This window comes from Triplophysa dalaica, chromosome 18 (assembly GCF_015846415.1).
Source record: "Triplophysa dalaica isolate WHDGS20190420 chromosome 18, ASM1584641v1, whole genome shotgun sequence".
Taxonomy (NCBI): domain Eukaryota; kingdom Metazoa; phylum Chordata; class Actinopteri; order Cypriniformes; family Nemacheilidae; genus Triplophysa; species Triplophysa dalaica.
Window position 1 is genome coordinate 18,546,465 of NC_079559.1, and position 22,217 is coordinate 18,568,681.

Consider the following 22,217-nt stretch of genomic DNA (forward strand, 5'->3'; position numbering starts at 1 on the left):
CGCTTTCTCGACGCACCCATCTCGCAGGGTGGGCTGTTCGGGGACACCGTCGAGAGCTTCGCACAGCAGTTCTCGGCGGTCAAGGAGCAGACTGAGGCGATAAGCCACATTCTACCGCGCCGTGAATCGACGGCCCCCCGGCCTTCGACTTCCCGCGCACCTCCTGCTCCCCGACAGCCCAGGGCCTCTTCGAACCCGACACCGGTTAAGGCGCACCCCCAGGCTGCACCCCGGAAGAGGACTCCGAAGGCTAGGCCCCCTCCTCGCCAGCAGCCTTCCAGGAAGCGCCCCTGACGAGAAGACGCCGGGGAAAGCAACATCTGGCCCGACCGTCACAGTTCCACCTCTGACAGGTCGGTATGGGACGAATCCTGCCTCGTTTCCAAAGCTGGGCCCTTATCAGGGCCTGGCGCCCACTTGCTCACAAAGAGAGTTGTTTCCCCCGCGCGTTCACCCCAGCCTTTCGCACACTCCCCCGGACTGTGCTCGGCGTTCCGACCTCACACCCTGGCGAGGTGTGAGGCCGCACACATCCGACAGCTGCCACCACTCTCGACCCGACAGTGCGTGCCGTTGTCCCGCCAGGCAGGAAAACAGGTGGAGCCAACCATCCCCCCGGGGAAGCCCCGGCGACACACGGTTGACTCCACCCGCCAACGAACCACCCTCCGTGGGAATGGTGAAACAGGCCGTCCCCTTGGTCCCCCTGTCACAGTCCCTGGGAGCTTGGCTAAGGTTGCCCACACTGTCTCGGTGGCTAATGCGGACGGTCCGTCTCGGCTACTCGATCCAGTTCGCCAGGGCCCCTCCCAAGTTCCGGGGCATCTTCTCCCCCTCTCTCAGAGGCAGAGACGCCTCTGTGCTTCGGGCAGAGGTATCCACCCTCCTGGCGAAACAGGCGATCGAGTCCGTCCCACTAGCCGAGATGTTCAGCGGGTTTTACAGCCCGGTTTTCATCGTTCCCAAGAAAGACGGAGGGTTGCGCCCTATTCTGGACCTACGTATCCTGAACAGGCACCTTCACAAGCTGCCCTTCAAGATGCTAACCCAGAAGCGCATCCTGACATCTATCAGGTGTCAGGATTGGTTCGTGGCAATCGACCTGAAGGACGCTTACTTTCATGTCTCGATTCTTCCTCGACACCGACCGTTCCTACGGTTCGCTTTCGAGGGTCGAGCATATCAGTACAAAGTCCTCCCCTTCGGTCTGTCCCTGTCTCCACGAGTCTTCACGAAGATCGTGGAGGCCGCCCTCGCTCCTCTCCGGGAGAGAGGTGTGCGAATACTCAACTATCTCGACGACTGGCTTATCTTGGCGCACTCGCGGGATCTGTTGTGTACACAGAGGGACATGGTGCTCCGGCACCTAGACCGATTGGGCCTTCAGGTCAACCGAGAAAAGAGCAAACTCTCCCCAGTGCAGACGATCCTCTTTCTCGGTATGGAACTCAACTCTGTCACCATGTCGGCGCAGCTGTCCGCAGCACGCGCCCAGTCAGTCTTGGATTGCTTGGACCAGTTCAAGCAATCGGCGGTCCCCCTGAAACTATTTCAGAGGCTCCTGGGACACATGGCATCTTCCGCGGCTATAACACCCCTCGGATTGATGCACATGAGACCGCTCCAACACTGGCTACAGAGTCGAGTTCCGAGGACGGCGTGGCACACCGGCAGCAGGCGTATGGTGGTAACGCCTGTATGTCGAAGCACCCTAACCCCTTGGTCTTCCATGACCTTTCTCCGAGCTGGGGTTCCCCTCGGGCTGCCCACGAGGCACGTCGTGGTGACGACGGACGCCTCGCTGCAGGGTTGGGGTGCAGTGTGCAACGGGCACGCGGTAGCGGGGCGCTGGACGGGCCCCCAACTGCGCTGGCACATCAATTGCCTAGAGTTGTGGACTGTACTGCTTGCACTGAGAAGGCTCCGGCCTCTAGTGCAAGGTCAGCACGTACTGGTTCGCCTGGACAGTACCACAGCCGTAGCGTACATCAATCGCCAGGGTGGCGTGCGCTCACGGCAACTATCACAACTTGCCCGACGCCTCCTCCTGTGGAGTCAGCAGGTGACCCGCTCCCTGCGTGCCACCTACATCCCAGGCGTACTGAACGAGACAGCCGACGCGCTCTCTCGACAGTACACTCCCTGCGGAGAGTGGCGACTCCACCCTCGTGCAGTCCAGCTTATTTGGGTGCGGTACGGACAGGCACAGATAGACCTCTTTGCCTCCCGCGACACCACCCATTGTCCGCTTTGGTACGCCCTGACCGAGGCCCCCCTCGGCATGGATGCCCTGGCGCACAACTGGCCACGAGACAAGCGGAAGTACGCCTTCCCCCCAGTGAGCCTCCTTGCACAGACCCTGTGCACAGACCCTGTGCAAGGTCAGGGAAGAGGAGCAACAGGTGTTACTGGTTGCGCCCTACTGGCCCAACCGCACTTGGTTCTCGGAGCTGATGCTCTTGACAACAACTCCCCCCTGGCCCATTCCCCTGACAGAGGACCTGCTCTCTCAGGGGATGGGCACGTTCTGGCATCCCAGGCCAGACCTCTGGAACCTCCATGTCTGGTCCCTGGACGGGACGAGGAGACCCTGAGTAGGTTACACCCCGCTGTGGCTGAAACCATCTTACAGGCACGGGCGCCATCCACTAGGCGGTTATACGCCTACAAATGGCGCCTCTTCTCATCCTGGTGTCTCTCCCAAGGAGAAGACCCACAGAGATGCTCGGTCGGGATCGTGTTGTCCTTTCTACAACAGAGACTGGAGACTAACATCTCCCCTTCCACACTGAAGGTGTATGTAGCCGCTATCGCCTCTCATCACGATTCAGTGCTCGGAAGGTCTCTAGGGCAACACGACCTGGTCACTAGGTTCCTAAGGGGCGCAAGACGACGCAACCCGCCTCGTCTCCGCTCCATACCCTCATGGGACCTTAACGTGGTCTTGAGGGGCCTAGCCGAGCCCCCCTTTGAGCCCCTTGAAGCTTCCGATCTTACTCACCTAACGACTAAGACGGTTCTTCTTGTGGCGCTCGCATCCTTTAAGAGGATAGGGGATCTCCATGCATTCTCTGTGTCCCCGGACTGCCTTGATTTCGGCCCTGGCTACTCTCACGTTCGCCTGAGACCCAGGCCCGGATACGTGCCCAAAGTTCCCACTACTCCCTTTCGGGACCAAGTGGTGAACTTGCAGGCGCTCCCCACCGGGGAGCAAGACCCAACCCGGTCCGTGTTGTGTCCAGTACGCGCTCTGCGCCTCTACTTGGACCGCACTCAGAGCTTCCGCAGTTCTGATCAGCTCTTTGTCTGTTTCGGAGGACAGCAGAAGGGGAAGGCTGTCTCCAAACAGAGACTAGCGCACTGGATCGTAGATGCCGTTACTACCGCATACCGATCTCAGAATTTGCCATGCCCATTGGCGGTTACGGCTCACTCTACTCGGGGTATAGCCACTTCATGGGCACTGGCCAGAGGCGCGTCTCTGGCAGACATTTGTAGAGCTGCGGGTTGGGCTACGCCCACCACCTTCGCAAGGTTTTACAATCTTCGCGTAAACCCGGTATCAGCTCACGTCCTACGTGGCGACATGTAGGAGTGACATCCGGGAGGGCGTATGCCTGCGAAAGCACCTTCCCACCCTCCCCGAGGTTGGGTCAGTGTGCTATCTATCCCCTTTTCTTCTTACCCATTCTGGCTAAGAAAATTGGGACCTCACCAGCCTTCTTTCTTACCCACACCCTGGTTAAGAACAGGCATTCCTTCCATCACTAAGCAAGCACTCCTGGGGGTTGGCTGGGCAGAGCAGCCTTCCCCCTTAGGCCGGGAAACCTTATGACCTATCTCACATAGTTCTAACCGGACCTGTGCTATCAGACGCAGTAACACCCCCTCCGAGGGCTGTTCCGTCTGCCATACCCTCATGACTATGGTTCCCAAGCTTGGTAACCCATGAGCTTCCCCAGGTGGACCTCCACCTCGCGGTACTACCCAGTCCGCCCGTTCCATGCGTTCTCCTCCAAGGACGAGACCATATCATATCTCCACCATTTTCCTCCCCACGGGTAGGAGGTGGCCTCTGCAGCGCTTCTCTGATTAAGAGTTGCGCTTTTCCCGGTGTAAACCCGAGCCGGACGGCCTCTCGCCTGTAGAGAGCTAAGGCCCCGTCCGTGAAAGGTTACCGGTCAGGGCTGTCCCCATCTTTCTCCCAGAAAGCTCTGGAACCCCCCGACCACCACACTGGAAGGTTACAAGTTTCACGAAAGCGTCGAGCTGACACGCCCCGGCTTGTTACCGTCGCTTCGCTGAGGTTGTGACGCGATACACGTTTGTGGCGTTTTCCATTGATAACCCCATCTGTCGTTCTCGACACAACGTCGAGAGACCGACAGAAAGGGAACGTCTTGGTTACGTATGTAACCTCAGTTCCCTGATGGAGGGAACGAGACGTTGTGTCCCTTATGCCACAAACTTGTATCGTTTCTGTTGTAGTTGTGAGAGGCTCTCAGGCTCTTCAGAACAAGAGGTAAATGAATGCTGCACGCCGGCGTCCTTTTATACCGGATATCCGGGGGCGGAGCCCGGCATGCAAATTTCATTCGCCAAATTTCATTGGCCTTTTCTATAGTAGTCAGAGTTGATAGGTTCTCAGGAGCGAACCCCATCTGTCGTTCTCGACACAACGTCTCGTTCCCTCCATCAGGGAACTGAGGTTACATACGTAACCAAGACGTTTTACATTTAAAAGTAAACTTATTCCTAGCATTTATTTTTTCCAAAACTGCTAAATAGAATGAATGCGGAACAGTATATTAAATGTAGTACTTTTAGTATTTATTTTGTAAGGTGTAGTAACATTCCTAGGCACTATAGTGTTTTCTATACTATGGATGCACATTATATTATTGGCCATATCGCTATTACCTGATAATTGGTCATTTTGATAGTGATGAACGTTAGATTATCGGCCATATCCTATTCACTTATAATTGGTAATTTTGATCGGGATGTACTTTATATTATTGACCATATCGATATTCCCCAATAATTGGTCATTTTGATAGGGATTTCTGTTATTTATCGACCATATCGATATTATGGATGCACCGATCCGATCTTCAGATCGGAATTGGGGCCGATACAGGTCTTTTTTGCTGGATCGGGTATCAGACTGACGGGTTCTCTTCAGTCTGATCCGTTGCGATACCCGTGGATGTTTCTCTACAGCTTCAAAAAGGATTAACTATCAGGAAATTACCATAAAAGTTGTCATGCAATGTATTCGATGTTATGTATTTTGATAGCTTTATGTGAGGAATAAACCAATAAAGCGCAAATAAAAAAACTCTGACCTCCGCTGGTGCGGTCATCTGTCAATCTCAATCCAGCACGCGTGTGTCCAGGAACAGTCAGGACGTCACTCGTTCCAAAGTTTTCAATATTCCTCATAATCACTAGATAATAGACTGTTGTTTTGTTTAAAATGCATTTTGCCGGAGACTGTACTCGCCGAGTGTAACGTTTTTAGATTCAAGCACTTGAAGCAGTCTATGTTATGCGTCTTCATACACCATAACTCTTTTTTTTAACTTTAGGATGGATCGGCCGATACCCAGAATCCAGATATCAGAATCGTATCGGCAAGGAAAAAGCATCCCTAATCGATATTGCCCAATAATTGGTCATTTTGATAGGGATGTACGTTACATTATCAACTTTATCAATATTGGCCGATAATTGGTCATTTTGATGGGGCTGCACTTTTTATTATCGACCATATTGCTATTGCCTGATAATTGGTCGTTTTGGTATGGATTTATATTATAGGCCATATCGCTATTGCCAAATATTTTGACATTTTGATTGGAATGTATGTTATATTATAGACCATATCAATATTGCCCGATAATTATTCATTTTGATAGGGATGTATGTTATATTATCGACCATATTGCCCGATAATTGGTCATTTTGGTATGAATTTACATTATATTATAGCCCATATCTCTATTGCCCAATATTTGGACATTTTGATTGGGATGCACGTTATGTTATCGACCATATCGCTATTGCTTGATAATTGGTCATTTTGATAGGGATGTGCATATGTTATCGATATTGCCCTATAATTGGTCATTTTGAAAGGGATGTACGTTTTATTATCGACCATATTGATATTGCCCGATAATTGGTCCTTTTGGTATGAATTTACATTATATTATAGGCCATATCGCTATTGCCCAATATTTGGACATTTTGATTGGGATGTACGTTATGTTATCGACCATATCGCTATTGCCTGATAATTGGTCATTTTGATAGGGATGTGCATATATTATCGATATTGCCTGATAATTGGTCGTTTTGGTTTGGTTTAACATTACATTATAGGCCATATCGCTAAACCATTGTCGATATAGGTACAGTATGTAGTAGAAATGCGTGAATCAGCTCAAATGTCACCTGAATCCCCTTCTTCAAACAAATTATCCACCTGCTACCCACCTGTACCTATAATTTTCTCTGATATCTCTAGATATCCGCACCCGATAATCACATTATTTACTCGAATTCTTTGTTTCTAAGCATGATGTCAGTGGATCATTCATTTGTAACAGAGCTCATTTGTAAATCTCTGATAAATAATACGCTGATCTTAGGCTGGTTTTGAATAAACACTTTTACTATCTGCAGCGCCCGCGGATATAACCGCAATCCGTGCATCACTAGTATGTAGATATTTATGAATGTGCAAATTATAGGAACAAAAACTTACTGTTTGAAGCAGATAGATGCCTGAATGACTTCTCTCTTGAGACCTGTTAGACTTGTGGATTTTAACAACACTTTTCTTTTCTGCCAAAATGTACGGTGCTTCCCTAGTTTTTTAGTCTTAACCATACTAAATGTACACTACAGTACTACAGTTAATCCAATTACTATATCTAATACTACAGCATACTGAAGTTTATTACAGTTCACTATACTATTACAAAAATAAACTACTAGTAAGTACACGATTCGCATTTGTTGTACAAACATCATACTTTAAGAAACGTTATTAAATTGCTTAAATACGTTTTTAATGACCGTTTCTTACTATACAAACTTTCAACAAAACATTTAATAAATATGCTCATCGGCATGCAGACACAACATGATCATGTCTAATATGAGTTTGGATATACATTATAATTAACAGATTAAAATGGAAGTTTGATTTAATTGCCCGTCATTATGAGTCATTTTGACATCCAGAGGCATGACATAATATGTTTTTATATCAGCAGTGATAGTTTCTTTATAATGATATCATGCACACATTTGCAAACCAAAATGACCTAATACCACACAGGATACTATTGTGAACCTTGTGGTCCAGAAATAATAATTCCTCATCTGTTTCACCACACTACAGACAGGAAGTTCTTTTATTAAACCCCTGGTATTTTCCCATAATCCCTTAAATATCTTTAATGACAAATTAGTGAATTGATCTTAAATTCATAGAACCATATCTAGTCATTAAAAGCGCCTTTTTTTTATTAATTGCTGTTTGGAGTTTTAAAAAGGCACTGGTGTACAGATTTACATTGTTTACTCTAAAGACTTTACTGAATACAACCAAATCTACCAAATCCATTCTTCATTCAATCAATTGAAGTGCTACAGCAATAACAACGCACCCCACGCGTGTAAAAATGCATACCTTAAAAACAGTGTAACTTTTTTTTTTCATTTATTTACTGTGACCTTGCAGAGCATGGGATCGGTTCCTTCAGTTTAACTATACTTGTATAAGGGCGTATGTAAAAATGGCTCTGCGAAGAACCTCAGCCTTGGATTCCCACAGTACAGATTGACTCAATGCAGATCACATTAACTACCCCACAGAATTAGTGTTCATTTGGTCATTGATGTTTATAGACTTTGAATAAGTAGTACACCAAAAAAGGAAAGATTAATCATTATTTACCCACCAATTTTAATACTTTATGACTTTTCTTCTTTTTTTGGACATAAAGAGAAGTTTAACAAATGTTTTTGTCTATGTTCATGTTCTATGTTTATAAAAGTTAATTTTGGCAGATTCTGAGCTCCATAAAGGACAATAAAGGAGTGTATATCACTTCATGCTTACTGAGGCTGTGTGATAGTTTTGAGAGAGGAACAGATCAAAGTATTTATTCATAAAATCTTAGTCTTAGATTGCAAATCTCTTTTAAACTTCCCACGTTGCATTCAGTTAAGAAAAAGGAGAGAACAAATGGTGTTTTCTGACGTCAACATTGGCACAGACAGCGCCTCTTCACATCTGTATATCTACACACAGATTAAAGAGAAAAACTAATTTTTGGGCGAACTATTTCTTAAAGCAGGTTCTTGTTTGCTTTCTTATGTTGGTGACACTGTTCTGTTAATTTGTAGATATGTAGATAAGACAATATAGTTATTTTTATTGACTTTAAAAACATTTTTTACAAAGTACAAGCAATGTCAAGTAACATGCAATAGTGCAACACATACAAAATTATTGCGTGTTACGAAGTCTTGTTGCCGAATTGAATAAAAGTGAATGTTGTATGTACAAAGGGGTGTTGAGAGAGCTGTCCATACAAAAAGAGTTATGGCCTGCGGGAAGAAACTGCAGGTGTCTGTTTGCCCTAGTTTTTGGGCTTTCTTAACAGGTCTGCATTGTGAGGGAAGATAGTGGGATGGTCCTTCAATGTTTCTCACCTTTTTCATGGTTCTGTGTCTAAAGGGGTCAAATGACATGGCTAAAACAAATATTATCGTATTGTGTATACACGATTTAAGGTTCAAAAACACTGTATTTTTCACAGACCATGCATGTTTGTAACTCCTCTTTGTCCCGCCTCTCTGAAACGCACTGATTTGTTACAAAGCTCAGGTGTGCTATGATTGGCCAGTTGGTTAGTGCGTAGTGATTGGTCGAATACTGGTAACATAATAAAAAAACGTGAGTGCGTTGGCCCTTCTTGATCAACCAGTGTTACGCCACGTCTCGTCGCGACTCAGCAAAGATAATAAATCCCATTATAAACACAACATTTCTTGCTTCTAGTTGAACATTTTCACTGATTATTAGGACTTATGTTGTCTTTTTTCACGTTGCGCGCATGTCTGCATTTGCAGATCACAAACACACAACAAACTCAACCAGTGTTAGTCCGTAGCAAAGTCTTTTACAATGACGATATACTTACAGGCTCCGAATCTGAAGCGCCTGTCAATTCGAAGTTGTAATGTTTGGAATGGCCACACTTTTTAACCAAATCTTTCATGCATTGCCCGTCTTGATATTTTCCAGGTTATTGAAGCAATCATCTGTGAAATGCGCTCCAAGAACTTGAATATTTGGATTGTACTTTTCTGGAACCCTTTAAGCAGTGCTGAGTAACTAACCAAAGTACACAGCGTTGGGTCAAAAAGCGACTAACCCAACCGTTGAGTTGTAAATTAACTTTATGCTGGGAGTTATTTTAATCTATGGAGGGTCAAATATAAACCATTTTTGCGTTCATTTAATCCAACAGCTGGGTATTCTCCTTTTTGACCAAATGGCGGGTTGAACATATTTTTTCCAAATTGCTACTGGAACCCGAATACGTGTCTTTAATTTGTAGTAGCGTGTAGATTATCTAAAATTTAACTGTTGGTTTTCTCATGTAAATAAAAGGCGGTTTCAATGCAACAATTAAAACAATCTTACTTTGTATGTGTGCTTTTGTGGCCCGAATTTAACTTCCAGTACACATCCGCAAATAATAGAGTCCCTGTAGATTATTTCAGATTATTTCTGAAAGCAAGCAAAAGAAATGGCAAGTAAATTACATTAGGTAGAAATTTAAAAGTATGTCTATCTTGTACTATTTTGGGGTACCAGTAGAAGAACCGTTACTTGGCTAAACTTAAATGGACACAGTTATACAAACAGTTGAACAATTTACCAAATACAATTATTATACAATAAAATAGTACTATAAATGAATGTGAATATAAATTCAATAAAATATAAAGTTATATTATTAGCTACTAGCCAGACAGATCAACACACAAAGAGCGGAAGTTACATAGGACATAGTTTGACAAACTACAGTTTATCTCCCTTCATTTCTACCAAGCTACTAAATGTTTTAAGTACCTTTTGTTTAATACCAGATGGCTTTCATCAGTGAAATGAGTTGTCTTGTTTGTTTAAGAGAACTAGTTGAGCAATACTCCGTAGGTATGCCTTGCTTGTGTGGATTAACTCACCTGTCTGATGAAATCAAAGGCAAAACAACAGGTCTCTTGCTAATGCAACTTCCTACGTCAGCACACATTTAGCTTTCCTTGCCGTGCTTTGAGTGATAGCTGTTTATGTAATTTTTGCGGTAGTGAACTTGGATGAGTCAGCTTTACAACTTCAGAAAGTTCACTAGGTGATAGCTTGTAGTTTTCCATGATGGTTTAGGCATAACAGTGGCATGACAAATGTGAATTCGACTTGAATTGGGATGGTGGTATTTCTGGAAATGGCTCAACTGTATGCATTTTTAGTTTGTCTTATTGATATCTGACAGTAGTTTAAGATATCAAATATTTTTGTTTAATAATTGCATTAATAATTAAATAGGGATTTTTTAAAACAAAAATGAAAATTCTGTCTTCATTTACTAGCCCTCAAGTTGTCTTTGTTCTGTCGAAAACAAAGAAAGATATTTGGTAGAATGTTAGCAGCTGACAGTTCTGGGGCACCATTTACTACCATCGTAGAAAAAATATTTATTTTGTTTTGTTGAGTTGCTAACATTCTTCCAAATATCTTTCTTTGTGTTCAACAATCACTTTTAGCAACTCAACAGAACAAAATACATATATCTTTTCTACTATGGTAATCAATGGTACCCCAGAACTGTCAGCTCCAAACATTCTTCCAAATATCTTTCTATGTATTACAAAGACTTTATACAGGTTTGGAACAACCTGGGGGTGAGCAAATGATGACAGAATTTTCATTCTTGGGTGAACTATCCCTTTAAATGTGTAAATGACCGTTTGCACAACATAAGTCGCTTTAGCCATGGCCAACTATACTAGTTTATAAACTTGTGAACTGTAATCTTATTTTCATTTGTGTACAGCATCTTAGGCGGTTTTGAAGAGGCTATGGTTTATTGAGCTATTATTAAAGGAAACTAACGCACGTACAATGTTCACATGTATGAATATAATTTCTGTTCTCTTCACTAACACACACACCCACACCCTCACTCACACCCCTCGTTTTCCGTCTCATTAGCTCACACACCTTTACTTTGACGCAGCCGGCATCGCCGCGCTCCTGTCATTCCCAGCTGTCCATCAATCTTCTAGAGCCGTGCTTCTGTCACATCAATAGTAGTGTGCGTGAGACTGAGAGGTGCAATAGCAGCAGTGGAACATGTTTTCTTTCTCTCCAGGTCTACATCAGCCTGTCTCTTGTATACTTACGAAACAACCCATGAGAAAAAGTTGAAGGGGGCTGGAAAGCTAATTGCTGCTTTTCATTAGAAGACAGTTGTGTCAGAACAGGGGATTGGAGATGTAATGCCATTGTGTTGCTGTGTCTTGAGTACATTAACAAGTTTGACAAGAAAATCCGCCATTTCCTAGGTAGCAGGATCTCTGTGTCAGTCTGTTTTATAACATCTCTAGCGAAGGCCAATATACCAAAATTCATTGATTAGTATTTCTTTTTTGTAATGATCACCATTGGCAGATATTTAAGGCGAATATTAAGGGGCTTCTATTTCCAATAGTAACTACCTAACTTTTATTCTAACTTCCAAGCAGCTAGTGAAAACCAGAAAAAGTAAAGAAAAAATTATTGAAGCAACGAATATATATTTCAAATTGGGGCTGTGTGATTTATTTATATATGTTCAAAAAATGTTACCTTAATTGCACTCTCTTACATATTGGTAAGTTTTCTAATATTGTTTTGTGTATTTCTTTCTTTCTGAGCATTTCGAGTTTGTCGAGATGTTTATTCTGGTGCTGAAAACATCACAATTTTTGTTAAAACAATTTTACGAGGGGTTTGATTTTGGCTAATTCTTATGAATTTGTACAATCTCATTCGTACAGTTTAGTATGATTTGCTTTTGCGCCAGTGACATTAGGTTTAAGGTAAGGACTTTAGTATTGCTTTTTTCGAGTAATCATACGTTTTTGTGCGATTCACGACGTATTGAATTCTTCCGAATTAGCCAGCTCGTTAGATCGCTAGGAATTCCTGTGAGATCCAGCACAAATAGCTGACTAAATAAATAAATGCAGAAGTCTGGAGATGTCTGGAATTATGTTTTTAATCATCTCATATGTGATGAAGACATTCTGAAAATAGGGAAGGATGACGCAATAGCCAAAGTCGCCCGTCTGCTTGCGTCTATAGACTAGCAATTACAGAATGCAAGGAGTTGCCCTGTGTGAGCTCTGCAATAAAAAGGTTATTCGAATTAAGTGATAGACAGGTCAATTGCAAAGTAAATCAAATTTAAACTATAAATGTAATGTATATAAATATTTTATGCTTTCTTGTAGTAGTTAAAAACGGTTGTGCAGTTTATATCTAGTTAAAGCGTATAGTCTGATGGAACAGATTATCAGACATCAGCTGTTGTTTAGGTTGGCCATAATGCAAGCTATTGAATCTTTATTTCTGTTTGTGCTCATTCTCTACTATTTGTCAAGGGCTACTCTTATTTCTATACTTGTCATCATAAAATTGCAGTTGGAAGAATCTTTCCCTGCCCACAGAAGTTTATGTACGTCATACAGTCATAAGTTATTTAGGTCAGTGTGACTTTTTTTATTTGCATGTTTCAACATCATTAGTCATATAATGTTGAACTATAGCACATTTAAATAGACCGTCATAGGTTGTAAGGCCTAATCATTGTTGCTCTGCATCATTCTCTGGAACACCACAACCCCTCAATGTCAAAAGAGTGTTTTGTCAATCAACACATCATTTATCTAATAGTATGTTGATTAAAAATACATGCGGTAGAATATGCCCTGAATATTTTATTCATGAAAGTGAACTTCATGACTGTACCTTTGTAAAGCCATTATGAAATTAAAAGGGTTCTAGTCAAATGTTTGGCTCGTTGTAGTACTTTAAAAATTATATTAGAATTAAAAGGGGTTCAGGAATATGTCATGGTTCTGTTAGATTTGAAAGAGTTCTGGTACAACTTAAAATGGTTATGTATGTTAGAATATAAAGTGATCTTAACTTTAGCAAAGCTTAAAGTTGCTTTCAAATTTTCACCAAAGCTGTCCAATTCCCGACAGCACAAAGCTAACAACTTCCTATATGTTTATACAGTTTATAACATGAATTTACAATATTTGTATGTATAATTTATTAAACAATTTCTAAATAAGTGTAATATTTCACTTATTTGACTTTGCGTGAGATTTTATCCGAAGACAAAACCAACTATCGTGACCTGACTGAAGGACGACCTGTAGGCGTATCAGCATTTTTTTTTGTTTAGGAAATCAAACCAAAGTTAACATACCTTGACACCCACCCTTAAAGGTTTGGATGTCAAGGAAGGGATCTGTTCAGATCTGCAAGTGTAATTCATCATCTAAGTTTCTGTGAAGAACTTGGTCATGAGTGTTTTTGTTTCTGTCAGCCTTGTAAAATTGTATTCCTACTGCCAATGTGTCAAATGACGGAAACTGTAATTCATTTTCCAGTAATTATGTTTTCTGTTTTTCCTAGGATTCCTTTCAAACTCGGACAACCGAAGAAACAAATCGTTTCAAAAACAGTAAGTACTAATATCCTTTCTTATGGCTGGATCACATAGAAAGCGTTTATTAGTGTTAGACACGCCTCTTTTGAATAATTCAGTTGGCAGGGAGCGTTTTGAGTGCTACTTATTCGCACCGGGCCCCTTATGTTTTTGCCCCCTGCTGTAACTCACCTTTTTGGCGGCCGGCTCTGAGCACCTGAAGTTGAAAAAAACTCAACTCCGAGCAGAAAAGCGTTTGACGTCATGCGCCTTTTTTCCCAATGTCCAATTGAATGAAAGGTGAGGCGGGCCTTCAGATGTGATGACTTAGCTGTTTTGTTCTATGTGATAGCCTCCTCAGTCTTTCTTGTAATTTTGTTATGACTTATACCATGTCTACTGTAAACACAAGCAGCGCAAATTGATGCGACAGAAGAGAAGAACGGTCCACCAAGCAAATCTGACTGTAGGGCAAATTGCTCTCAGGAACATTCTCCTTTTCTACTATTGGTCTAAGAGGCGAATGCTTTACAGGTTTATTGAAAGTAGGAATACTTGGCAAATCGCCATTCCGCCAGGCTGTGAGAGTTGTTCATCCAATGACTCAAAGATGGGACACACCATGTAAGACAGTTAGGACTTTAAGTTGGTGGCAAAGAGCGGAGACTAAACAAAAACACAAAATCACAAGGACGACATCACAAAACAAAAAAGGACACCCTGCCTGTAGAATTCAGTCCAAGAAACTTTGTCCTGGCCATTTTTTATGAACAACTAAAACCAAGACTTGGCATTTTTTGTCTTTATTGCCCGTCTCATTAAATTGGGCACTGTCTGTTACGCAAGCAGACCTTTCATTTGCTTTAGCCAGGTTAGAATGTTAGACATGGTGTTCCTGAACTAGTCATCTCCGGCAAAGTTATAATTTTAGGGAGTTTTTCTTTTAATGTTTTACCTGCCTCATTTTGGCAGGCATATTCACAAAGTGAGGATGGTGCTTTGATGGACTTAATAGTTGCAATCTGCAACCTTTGCCTCTCTCTTAACTTCTCGGTTTAATCCAAATTGCAAATTGCATATTTAATTTTACATGGGTCGGAGTCAAATGATGCAAAACAAATATTTCACATTCAATATTATAAAGGTCCAGTGTAGGGGTTGCCCCGAATAATCGAAGATTTGAAGCTTCGATAGGAGGAGCCTGATTCTACTACCAATCTCAATAGTTTAATCTTCACACAGGTGTAATGCAATGGGGATCATGCCATTTTGTTTATGATGTAAAGAAATGGGAATTTTTTTAGTGTTGGTACAGAAACCCCCGGCGCATATGAGCGCGAGCTCTCGATTTGACCCAGCGCAGGATCGCGTCTTCTGTACTTATGTATGTAGACGTATGTTAACATTGGACGAATTGTATGCCATAACCATCAATAGTTCACATTTCTAAAGCGAAGGCTGTTCAGTACAGTGTTATTAATCGGATTCATAATCTAACAGGAAGATTTTGATACCCATCCCAAATATAAGTAAACCTGATCTAATCGCGTTGGATCTTTTATAAAATAACACTGTATTGAAGACATGGATGCTTCAGTCTGACTGGTTCTGGTATGTCATGAAGCGATACAGCAGCTTTGTAGTTAAACGTGCCTTATTTATTTTATGAGCTACAATTAAATACATACATTACATACAAAATACTTTTAAATGGTCTATATTTCCTGCGTCATCCAATTTGAATACGTATGTTTGAATACAACGCAACTGTAATATTAAACTTCATTTGATATTATAATAAATTGTTATAATGTCACTAAGCAGTGGATATATGCTTCATGTGTTAATAGTGATGTACGGTTCAATAACAATAAAGTAAATAACAAAGTAAATATGTCGTGATGTTTTTGAGAGGTAGAGGCAGTAGTCAGAGCTAAGACCGAGCTGTCTTTAAATGTTCTTTACTTTACGCTCTTGTTGTGTCACGTGGTACAATCGTTCGTGATCCTATTACCCATTAATTATTCGAGAAATGTCCATTAATTTTCTTGTGTTTTGAATACATGTTCCCCTGCATTTCAGACATTTTGCCTAAACACATTTATTTTGAGCATTTCGACTGGAATCTGTCTTATTTCGATATTTATTTTTATTAATTATAAAGGTATATTCCGTTCTAAAACAATTTTGTTAATTAATATTTGGGTTTTTTTTGGCACCGCTAGCACACTTGCGTGTCAGTAGACTATAAGCAATACATGACAATTCTGATTCGACTATGTAAATCCTTAGTCGAGGACACCCCTAGTCCAGTGTATTAAATTTAGCGTCATCAAGGTGAGGTCACTCCACTCCGCCCTTATGAAGCACTACGGCAGCTGACAGAACTGAAGATGTCATCATGTTTTAACTTCTTTTCAGAAGGAGATTATGTATTTAATAAACACACTATGTACAGCAGTTTGTCCGTTTAGGGCTACTGGAAAAACAACATGCACGGTAAAAAAATTAGTTGTTTCAACTAATAATTATTTAGTAACTAGATCCACAGCAATTTTGTTTACTGAATTTCGGTCTCCAAAGTGTTACTTGAATTGTTATTTTTTAGTTGGCCCAAACTTGACTTAAACATTAAAAAGTATGTTTGCTCAACTAGTTTTATAGTTCATTCAACAAAATTTTTTAATCTGTTTATTTTATTGTATTATAAATTATTTTTGAGTACACAGCAAATTCAGTTTTAGCATTCACATCACATAAAAAGAAAACAAATTAACACATTAAGACCTTTATTTTTGAATAATCTCAATTTTGTCAAGTATACGCAGAGAAATTGTAGATGAAACAGAACAGTCTTTTTTAAAGATTATTTCTTGGTCCAGTTGAATCTAGTTTTGTAGTAGAAAAAGAATTTTGGGGATGTGTTTGAGTCATGAGTTCATCAGTTCTTCTCTGTTGTGGACGCTGTACACTTCCGTGCCTTTGAGCTGGAGTCTTGATCTCTTCCTCCTTTTAAGGAGGTAATTCATCCTCTCATTTCTTTTTCTCCCTCATCACCTCTTTCCAAAGCTCGCCTTCTTTCCTGTGATGCCCCACATTCATGGTCAGCCGTGAGCGGGCCGGACATTGGCCGCCTGCCTTTCCAAATATTGTTTATTTACAGGCTTTTCCCACCAGACCACAGGACAGGAACCTCTGCTGCTGCAATTTTGACATCATTAACCCCCTACACAGCGGTAGGGTGGCATGGACACAAGCTAATGTGGCAAGAGAATTACAGGACCTCAAATAAATACAGCGTTCCAAATGAATGATTCAGCTTGCTCTGTTTTCAAAATCTTTTTTTTTGATCCTTTGGAGATTTTGCCTAATAGCTAAAACATCTCAAAATTACATTCAAGTCACTTTTTTCTGTTGGCTACATGGCTTTTTCGATCTCAACTTTCTCTTAGATTCTGCTACCTTGTCGATCCTGTTTTTGTGATTACACACCCAGAAGAGCTGATAGAAATGTAGAGCAGTTTGCCCCCACACTTCTTTAAAGAGATTATTTTATCTGTTCCTATTTTTCCACTCACATGTCTTTATATTTTGTCTTCCACAGGTTGAAAGAGACTTTGAGCGGGAATATGAGAAGCTCCAAAAGTAAGTTGACGTGTCCGTTGTTTTTATTTTATTTTGTTGAATGTGTTTTGTTGCCCACAGAGCTTTGAATGTGTGTGAGTATCATTAGCCTGCCTGCAAATGCTCACCAAATGATGGCACTTTAAAAGAAGACACTAGCATTTCAATATTTGTTTTCCCAAAGAGAACAAACTACTAAAGCAGTACATGGATTTTAAAAATAGAGCGACATTGGATCTGGAGGCTTTTGATGGACGGATACACAATTTGTTTGTCCAAACATTTTGGAAAAATGTGAAAGAAGAGACTGTTGCATTGTATTTCAGAAATTCATGTGAGAGCAGGATGTTGAACCTAGCATCTAGTTCAATTCAATTTATTTCAGGTTTGTTTCTATTGCAGTTTGCATCGTTTCAAAGCAGCTGTACAGAAAAAACGTTGTTAAACAAACATACAATAAATATGCCTATAGAAATTCATATTTTCTATTTATATGTGTGTGTATATATATATATATATATATATATATATGTGCCATCGTTTTAGGCATGTAGATTTCTCTATGCATTTACACATAACATATACTATACAAACACATAAAGCAGTTTATTATTATATTTTATCATCATAAAAACATGATAATTGCGCAATAGTCTTTCAAAAGATTAGCATACATTAGCATTTTAATACAAGGAGGTTTCAAAGATGTACTCTATATGTCGAGAAAAAACTCATTATATAATCCCTATATATTTACCCATAGATTCACCCCTTGGGGCCTTATCGTTTATCCTGGCTCAGTGCAGTTTTTCCACAGAACCAAGGGGTCGAAGGATACCTGTCATGAACATGTCTTGGTCATATTTATCGCAAAATAATTAGAAAAAAACCCATTTTAGGTAATTAGGAGCGGTTTGGGGGTATTTCTAATATATGCCTGCCTATATCATTTTGATTTTGTTTAGATTTTTTAAATGTATTTTTATTTTGGGTTGAAATAAACATTAGATTTTTGTTACAACTATTCAAACACAAAGACATTAAATATTTAAACGAAGTTCAGAAGCAGAGTGGAGAAGCGAACCTTACATTTATATTTCTTGCTGATTTAGGCCAGAGGTCATTGGTTGAGATGTACGTGCTTTGTGCCTCAGCTAACCCTTTACCTTTAGTTTCACTTGTGTGGGTGGAGTCTCAGTACAGAGAGTTATAACATGTATATCGCACACGCAAGCACTCACAGGGTGGGCACAGACATGCAGGGGCCTGTACTCTTGTTTGAGAGGGCCGCACCTCTGCTTTGATTGCTATCAGAGTGCCTCTTGTTACGTAACTGCACACACCCCAGTGCTCAAAAACATAATGCCTGTTGTCTTCGTGAATTTTTTGTGGTGGTAAAGGAGTTGGGGGTGTGGTGGTGGGCGAGGAAGGTGATGCCTAAGCGCACTTCCCAGGACACGTGTGGTGAAGCGTCTCCAGGTTTGCTCATGTGGTCTATATTGCACATGTCTCTTTATCATCTCATGTACTATAAACCTCTGTATGCTAGAAAACAACCTCAAACAACTATAAATGTCACTGTGACACTGTGAATTTTAAGTTTTTGGGAGAATTGAATGATTTTTTTGATAAGATATAGAATTAAAAACATAGTTGGGCTGTCACAGTATCTGATTTGGCTGATTATCGTGACCAAAAGAATTCACAAAAACAATATTACTAATATCTATTTTAATTCATAATGCTGTCATTCAAATTCATCTTTGATTTTCTTAATGTTTTGTAGTATTTCTTTTGTTTGCTCTTTGACATGGCTGGTTCTAGAGGGGATTGCCCCTCAGATTTTTCTTGGGCCCCTTCAAAAATATCCAGCTGACATTTAAATTAATTAAAAATCAAATACTTCTTATTAAATACTTACTAAATGCTTATTTGTATTATCCATTAAATAATTATGATTTTTGATAAGAGGATAAAGAAAAGAGGATGCTCATGGCACGTTTCCAAGTCATCATTTGTCATTTTAAATATTCCAATAAATATTATATCGTGAACGTCATAACAAGGTATTATCGAACAGTGAGATTTTGATATCGTTACATCACTAAGATGCATAAATTGAAAATAATGCCATTTTATGACACCCTGGCAATTACTATACTCTCTAAAAGGCTTCCTGAAGTTGCATTGTTTTAACATCTTATCCACCGCCTACTTCCCCAATTTTTTCTTCTCCTGCCCCTTATACCACATCAGAAAGTGGAGGTTTGGCGCTAATGTGTTGGCTTGTGACCTGTGCTAGCACTAAATGCCATTCACGTGTTGCGACGAGGCGTGCTAGTGGCACGTTCGCATGCCAGACGTCTGGAGCAGCTGGGCCAGTTCTACTCTATTAGCACCTACTGTAATGGGTCCTTTATCACATCTTGTTAAGAGTCTCTCTTTCAATTTGTTGCCAGTTAACCGTGAATCCCTCCTCCTCTTTATCTCTGCAATTGTTTTTTTCCCGTAATATACTTTCCCACACTTTTTCCACCCATGTCGTTCTTTAATTCTTTTTTGATATCAGGCCAAAAAATACCAATTTCACCAATGTTTCCACTGTTTCATGGTTTTCCTTTATCGCTGTGATAAGTGCAGTGAGAGGTGGCTCATGGGACTCCCCTAGCCTAATTTTCCACCTAATTGATTATAATGAACAGCCCCCCATCACCACCACAAACACACACACTTATTCATTCGAGCGCGAGTCAGATGCAGTAGTGTGGTAATTGCAGTTGTTAACACCCCCAACGGGTGTGAATGGATCACTGCAGCGCAAGACCCTGTGAATGATCTCCTCAGCCGTTCGGGAAACGTTACAGTTTTACTGGAACATGAATGGATACTCGTTGATGAACCGTTTTAAAATAGCTATATTGTTTTATATCTGATTGAGATTTAATAAGAGTATTTGATGATATGACAAGATAATGCTGTTCAGTTCAAGTGTAATTAAAACATTTACAACTGTCAGTTTTACACGGTCCATATGTTCGAGTTTAGTTTTTTCAGTTAATATGGGAAACTATTGAGTGGAGAAATATTGTCATTAGAACAGTGTCATTAAAGCCTCTGTGGGAAATCCTAATTAATGGTGTTTGCTAAGGCAAGCAACAATATTATTATTTCTCAAAACCTCAAAATGTTCAACTATTTGTTCTGTAACTAATTTCTGCAGTGAATATGAATGTAACATTTCTAATGCCTTTCTAATTGGTTGAATTTTTTTTATTTATTAAAACACCCGTAGATACACATTCGGGGCGAGACTAAAGTCGCATAAGTTGGTAATCACATAGCAATTGCCCAAAACTTCTTCAACTGCATATTGCAATATGTTAGAGTAACTTACAACGCCCTGGCATCCTCAACAGCAATGCCCTGGCAACCAAATAGAACACCCCAGCATTGTTTTACAGGATTTTTTTAGCCAGTTTATCTATTTTATAATTTTCTATTTTGACGACTAATGTTCCACTTTCCATCTTTTTAGGTTGGAAGAACAGACAAAGAAGCTTCACAAAGACATGAAGAAAAGCACAGAGGCTGACTTAGGTGTGTGATTGTGATGTCAGATTTGAATGATCCCCTCTTTTCAATTAAAGTAACTATATGTTGGCCATTTTACAAAGCATTCATTCAGGGTGTGCTATCATTTTCTTTTGACATTAAGCATGATTTTCACACATTTTACAAAGGTTTTCACAATTTCTATTCTTTAACGCCAATCTCTATGAATCCCCTTTCTCGGTTATACTTAAAATGTGTTTAATGTTAAAGAGAAAATATCCGGTTGCAGTAAACTTTGAGTATCGTATATCTTTTTTTATTCTCGAAAGAACAACATTAAACACTAACTAAAGATGAAAAAGTGAAAATGAATTATTTGACCGCTTTAATGTAAAAATAGATGGTTTATTATTATCCGGGAACCAAAATATCTTATAAAAAAACATGCAGGTAGGAGGAGAATGTGTAGAAGTTTGTGACTGATGGTGTATGCATTTTTTTTGTGCATGTCCATTATGGAAACAGATTTTTCAGCACATGGTCATTGGAAGTAACATGTGCTGCGCAGGTTGTCTGGGACTGGGCACCCCGCACATCTGAGCTGCGCCTGCTCTGTCGGTCCACACCGCAGGGAGTCATTCAGCATCAGCAGTCAAACACATGCATGTTACATATTAACAAACAAAGGCCTTTTGTATAGACGTTAACAAAAGGTCAAAATTCAGAATTGTTTTACGATGTTTTTAGTTGTATTTCTCAGATCCACGAAACGCAAGGAAATGTACCTGCAAAAGAACAAAGATTTCACAAGTTGCTTTCATTCGTGTTTGAGAGTTGACAGAGATGATGAATATTCACTAAAGGGCTCTGATTGTGTACTGATGCCTCAATAGTGCCAACCCCAATTACAGTCCGTCGCATTCCCTGCCAGAGCCGCTTTAAGTCAGAATACTGATCAGATGAGCATGTCAGCGTCAATCCGGATCAGACATGCGCAAGGCAGGAAGCCAGATAAAACATCCATCCCTCACACCCCAAAACGGGGCTTGATTTGCTTCAGCTAATTGGGGCAAAGTAAAGAAAGTTGTTAAGATTTCTATTTTGTATTTGAGGATATTGATGATGTATTCTTATGGACAATTTAAACAATTGCTGAATGAACAAATGAATGTCCTTTGAGTTTAGACACACAACTCTGTTACTATTGTTCTTAAGTAAAGTTAATATTTAAATATAAAAAATGTAATA

General features: G+C 40.8%; 1 protein-coding gene across 2 annotated transcripts in view; it reads left to right on the forward strand.

The window, feature by feature from the left end:
* bin3 (bridging integrator 3) overlaps positions 1–22,217 on the forward strand; it is a 50,901-nt gene that overhangs the window by 4,119 nt on the left and 24,565 nt on the right. For both annotated transcript variants that reach the window (XM_056772486.1, XM_056772485.1), the window contains exons 2-4: positions 13,781–13,829; positions 17,398–17,438; positions 20,953–21,014. In XM_056772486.1, coding sequence (XP_056628464.1) covers positions 13,781–13,829; positions 17,398–17,438; positions 20,953–21,014 — 152 coding nt within the window. The remainder of the gene's footprint in view (positions 1–13,780; positions 13,830–17,397; positions 17,439–20,952; positions 21,015–22,217) is intronic.